At 36.3% G+C, this 6,196-nt stretch overlaps 1 protein-coding gene across 1 annotated transcript in view; it reads left to right on the top strand.

Annotated features, from left to right (window-relative positions):
- GIMD1 (GIMAP family P-loop NTPase domain containing 1) overlaps positions 1–5,898 on the top strand; it is a 16,402-nt gene extending 10,504 nt beyond the window's left edge. The window contains exon 2 of the mRNA XM_007948288.1: positions 5,638–5,898. Coding sequence (XP_007946479.1) covers positions 5,638–5,898 — 261 coding nt within the window. The remainder of the gene's footprint in view (positions 1–5,637) is intronic.
- The last annotated feature ends 298 nt before the right edge of the window (positions 5,899–6,196 follow it).

Genomic DNA, 6,196 nt, shown 5'->3' on the forward strand with positions numbered 1-6,196 from the left:
TGTGTGTGTGTGTGTGTCTATATGTAGATAGATAGATATAGATATATTTCATGACAGTTATGGTCCAAGCATCAAAAAATACCTAGCGGATATGTCTGAGGTACGATTCACATGACTAATGGCAATAGCTATTATTTAAGTTGTATGAAAGTATTTAAGTGAGCCCTGGTTGCTCAGTGGTTAAAGTACTCAGCCATCTACTAATCAAAAGTTGGCAGTTTGAACCCATGAGCCAGTCAATGGGAGAAAGATGTGGCAGTCTGATTCCATAAAGATTTACAGCCTTGGAAACCCTACAGGACAGTTCTACTCTGTCCTATAGGGTCACTATGATTCAAAAGTCACTTGACAGCAGTGATTTTGGCGTGATTTTATCTAAACTTTTTAATATTATGACAATCAGTATGACCACACCAGTATGCTGTGGGTGAATATCAGTCCTGGCTCTAAATTTGAGAAAACTGCAGAGATTAATCAAAGATCAAATACAATAGCAGTACTTGTAGAGAAACAAAATCTCAATAGCATATAATTCTTAATACTTGCTCACTCTGTTTACTTGGTATTTTATGTCTTTAAAAAAAATTAGAACAGGTTGTCATCACATTGATTCTGACTCAGGGCAGCTCTATGTGTGTTCACATAAAGTAAAACTGTGCCTTCTCAATGGCTGATTTTTCAGAAACAGATCACAAGGACTTTCTGAGATGCCTCTGGGTGAACTAGAACCTTCAGCCTTTTGGATAGCAGCTGAGCTTATTAATCATTTGCATCACCCATGGACTCCTTTTATGTTTTTATTGCTCTTTAATTCCCTTGTGAATTCCTAAGCATTTATCAGAAATTAGCTCAAGTCATCATCACATGCTTGAAATTTTCCTGTCCCCGCCCTTTTATCCTTACTTGTCACCCCATCCAAACCTAGGCTACATTTCCTCCTTTATGTCATTGATCATACTTTCTATGCAGCATTTACAATGACAACAAATTGAAAGTATGTTTTTTGTCTATCCCTCTTTTCAACTCTAACTTTGGTAATACATGAAATATCCACTATATGTACGCAGGGAATTTATCTGTCTTATTTGCTTCCACTATGTCTCTGGCATCTAGAAAATGCATAGAACAAAGTAGACTCACAATAAATATTGTGAAGGAATGAAGTACTTGGAATGATTTGTAAATATTCAGATTCCCAGGTGTTCTGGTTACCTCGTGCCGCTCTGACAAGAAATATACCACAAATGGGATGGCCTTAACAAACAAGAGTTTATTCTTACAATTTGGAGGCTTTAAGTCCAAATGCAAAGTGCCAGGCTCTAGGGGCTGGGTGAAAGCACCTCAACATTGGGATACAGGTCTGCCTTCTGCTCCCGGCCCACTGGAGCTAGAGGCATTTCTTTACTCAGACAGCTGCTAGCTGCTGAGGTTGAGAAGCCCCAACATTGACAAGTAAAAAGGCACAGTCCCTCTGTTACCAAATCACATGGCAGGCCATTAACTTAAGTCCACTCTAAGTCCCAAGGTTGGCAGAGCATAGTAGGCTGCTGAGCAATGACACAGCTACATACAGGGTCCAAGCGTGCCATAGGCTAGAGACCATTCTCAAAACTTCTCCTTAAATACAGGAAGCAGACCACATCCCAAAGGCAGCTACTCAGCTGCTTGTGGTAGATCCCACCATGGAACTGATTGCCAGTGTCACCATGGGGAATAACTACCACCAGCTGCCCAGCCACTCAACCAGGCCCAGCCAAGTTGACACACAAACATAACTACCACACCAGGCTTTATCCCTAGAGATTCTGATGCATTTTTAACATGTATCCTAGGTAATTACAGTGTAAATTGCCCAAAGACTAGATATGATATGTGTGTGCTTCTTGTTATTAGGTACTGACCCTATGGAGAACAGAATAAAACAGTGTCCAGTCCTGAGGCATCCTCACAATCCTTGCTATCCTTGCACCCATCATTGCAGCCACTGTGGCAATCCATCTCATTGAGGGTCTTCTTTTTTCGCTGACCCTCTACTTTACTATGGAATGATCCCTTCTAACAACATGACCAAAGTATGTGAGATGATGCCTAGCCATTCTCTCTTCTGTGGAGCATTCTGGATGCACTTCTCCCAGGAAAGATTTGTTTATTCTTCTGCCCATGGTATTTTTGGTATTCTTCACCAACACCACAATTCAAAGGCATCAACTCTTCTTCATCGTCAGTCTTCCTTATTAATTGTCCAATTTTCACGTGCACATTACATGACTGAAAATACCATAGCTCGAATTAGGAGCACCTTAGTCTTCAAAGTGACATCTTTGCACTTTCAGTAGTTTAAAGAGGTCTTTTGCAGCAGATTTGCCCAGTGCAATACATTTGATTTTTTGACTGCTGTTTTCATCGATGTGGATTGTGGATCCAAGTAAAATGAAATCCATGACAACTTCAATCTTTTCTCCATTTAACATGATGTTGCTTCTCTTCATTTTGGGAGAATAAGAGGGAGAGGGCGTAGACTGAGTGGTAAAAAGAAAAAAAGAATGATATACGTAGCACTTTATTATTATTATTATTTTTTTTAAACCACTATTCATTTGTTTTGCAATCCGTTGATTCTTCCCCTAAAATTCATCACAATATACTATGCTATGACAAGCTATGAAGAGGTCTGGTAATTTTGCTATGTTACCATGGGCAAAAATGACGTGTTAACATTATACATATTCTTAGACTTACACAAGAACTACATTCTTTCAAATTTGTGTTAGCGTTTTGTAAATGAATTTGTGTTTTAAAGTCACTTGAGAATATGTCAATTAAAATAACTGAAAAATTCTCTTGAAAGTTTAGAATCTTTCTGTCACAACAAATAAGTATTTTCTAATCCTTAATAGTTTCTTGAAACGTCAATTCAAATTTTCTTGAAATGGGGAATTTTTAGGAGAACTAGAAATATACAATTATGCTATGTGGTAGACAAATTTTTAATAAATATCAGGAAAAAAACCGTGGGCTTATGTCTTGAGAGTCTCCCTCTGAATACAATATAAAAAGTGGAGACTATGGAAACACATATAATAATGAATTACAGAACAAAGAATCGTTTTACAGAAAGTACAATTTTGTGTCACATGGATTAATAAACTTCTTCAAAGTCATGCCTTCAAAAAATAAATAAAGCCTTAAACTTTCTATATGAGATAATAATGAGGTTCTAAATCCTAAATTAATCCAACAGACACTGATGACAAGTTGATAATAGGCTAGAAGCTTTTATTGATATGGAAAGACAGTCCTTACCTTCAAGGAGCTCACAGTCAAGTTGTACAGATAGCATAAAACAAATGACTCTGATAAAAAGCAGACTGTGTCAGGAACTGTAATTGGTAATCATGGTCTCGAGATGTTTCTCATTTTCAATATTTGTATCACAGTCCTCATGAGTATTTTCACATTACAGTTACATATGTTGATTCTTCCTTCTTTTCTTTCTTTCCTTCACTTCTCTTCTCTTTCTTTCCTTTACCTTTACCTATCCTTCCATCCTTTCTCCCCTCCTTTCTTCCTCACTTTCGTCCTTTGTTCCTTCCTTGTTTGCTTGCTTTTCTCCTTCCTTCCTTCCTTCATTTTCTTTCTATCCTTTCCTTCCCTTCTCTTCTCTTTCCTTACTATGCCTCCCTCCCTCCCTTCTTTTCTTCCTTCTTTCTTTCATTTTCAATTATTAAATATAATAAATACAATTCTGTATTTTATATACCAAAAAAAAAACCACACTGCTGTCAAGCCAGATCTGACTCATAGTAACCCCTCCTTGGGTTTCTGAGGCAGTATCACTACAGAAGTAGATTGCCCAACCTTCCTTCAGAGGAGTGGCTGATGGGTTTGAACCGCCAGCCTTGTGGTTAGCAGTCAAATGCGTTAGGCACTATGCCACCCAAGCTCCCATATTTTATATTGAAAATATTTTTCCAGATCCTTCAATTTTTTCAAGATTTATTAAAATCAGTTTGTACCAATACGTGTAACTCAAACTCTATGTGTGTTTCCCATGTGTGTTTCCCTTTAGCATAATGGAGATAATAGCAGTATCTCTCATAAAGCATCATATTCAAAGATAAAGCATGTAATGTCCCTAATAAAATGACTGATTCATAGTAAGCAATCCCTAGATGTTGTCTTCCTTCCTTCTGTCCTCTGATTACTGGACATTTTGCAAGTTTCTTGCTTTGTTTACCCCTAGATATGTTAAAGTGTTAAAAAGGAAAGGTATCACTTTGAGTACTAAGGTATGCTTGATCTAAGTCAGGATCTTTTCAATTGCCTCATATGCATGCAAAAGGGAAACAATGAATAAGACTGAAGAAGAACTGATGCCTTTGAATTATGGTGTTGGGGCAAAGATTATTGAATATACTACCATGGACTACCAGAAGAATGAACAAGTCTGTCTTGGAAAAAGTACAGCCAGAATGCTACTTAGAAGGGTGGATCTCAAGACTTCGTTTCAAATACTTTGGCCATGTTATTAGGGGGACCAGTGCCTGGAAATGGTCATCAAGCTTGGTAAAGCAGAAGGGCAGCAAAAATGAAGAAGACCCTCAACAAGATGGATTGACAAAGTGGCTGCAACAATAAGCTCAAACATAGCAATGATTATAAGAATGACATAGGAATGGGCAGTGTTTCATTCGCTGTATGTCACTATGAGTTGGAAACGACTCAACAGCACCTAACAAAACAAAACAAAACTCACTGCCATCAAATCGGGTCGACAACAAGCATTTTATATTTTTCTGGCTGTTACAAGCTGTTAAAAACTTTGGAAATATCTTGGTAATGGGAGTATTTGGAATGGAGGAAATGTTATTTACTGTCACATTGTCACAATTTCATATAATTTTGGAAATAAAAAATGTTAAATGGTTATTTCTAGATGCTTCTCATATTGTGTGAAAAATTTGTCATATTCAGTTACTTCTGCTTTATATCAGCTTATTTTCAACAATCAATTAAGAAATTATTATGTAACCAACTTCCATATATTACCAAACAAAGGAACACCAGACTTCATTAGAAGAAATTGTACGATAAATTGTATTTGAGTCTAGGCATGTGAAATGAGGAGATCACAGTAGCATTTTGTAATAATGGCAAATCACTGAATGTATTTTGATCTTAGTTTTCCATTGTATGTAGACTGAGTAATCAATAAATTGTAACCACAAAATTATGTAAATATATCCTATACTGATTTAGTTATGATGATAACCCAATATTCCTATGAGAAAAAAAAATAAATACCATATATCCCTTGGCCAAGAAATTAAGTGATTCTATGAATTCAAGTTAACAGGCAAGAACAAGTGATTACAGAATATTACAAATGTAATTTGATCATATGCAGCATTGAGGTAAAGTATACAATTATAATAGCATAATAAAATAGAAAACTAAAATCTTTTTTCAGAAGCCCACCTCGCTACCTCCCTTTGCTTACAAAACTCATATACTTGACTTAATTGGCACTTCACTTTATATATGTCAACACAAAACTGGACCATTTTGACACATTTGCTCATTTTTGTCAGGAATATATTCCATGGCAATTAGCCATTTAACTTCTCTCTCTTTCAGGAACTTCTGGGACCTGCTTGGAAGAATTATACTGCCATTCTTTTCACCCATGCAGAAAAAATACAAGAAGCTGGGCTCACTGAAGAAGAATACATTCAGAGAGCTTCTGACACACTGTTAACTTTACTAAATTCTATTCATCACAGACATGTTTTCCAGTATAAAAACAGAAACTCACTTAATGAACAAAGACTACCAATCTTAGAAAGAATCATGGAATTTATAAAAGAAAATTACTACCAAGTTCTTACATTAAAATAAAGGGGGAAAACAAGAATTGGGTTTTGGAATCAGAAACCTGGTTTTGAAAACTAGCTCTGCTGGCAAGAATGTACATAATAAGAATTCCCTTACATGCCAAGTGAGAGCACATTAGTAAAACCACTATGGAAAAAATTTTGGCTGTTGTCTGTTAAAGAACATTAGGAATTCAATATCTCCAATGCAAAACTGACAACACATATACATATATGCATATATTCCTTGGTGCATATCCAACAGAAATGTGTACATTTGGAAAGACATGAACACAAATATTCATGGCAGTACCTAACAGCTA

This window comes from Orycteropus afer, unplaced genomic scaffold (assembly GCF_000298275.1).
Source record: "Orycteropus afer afer isolate SDZICR_OR568_19922 unplaced genomic scaffold, OryAfe1.0 scaffold00211, whole genome shotgun sequence".
Lineage (NCBI taxonomy): Eukaryota > Metazoa > Chordata > Mammalia > Tubulidentata > Orycteropodidae > Orycteropus > Orycteropus afer.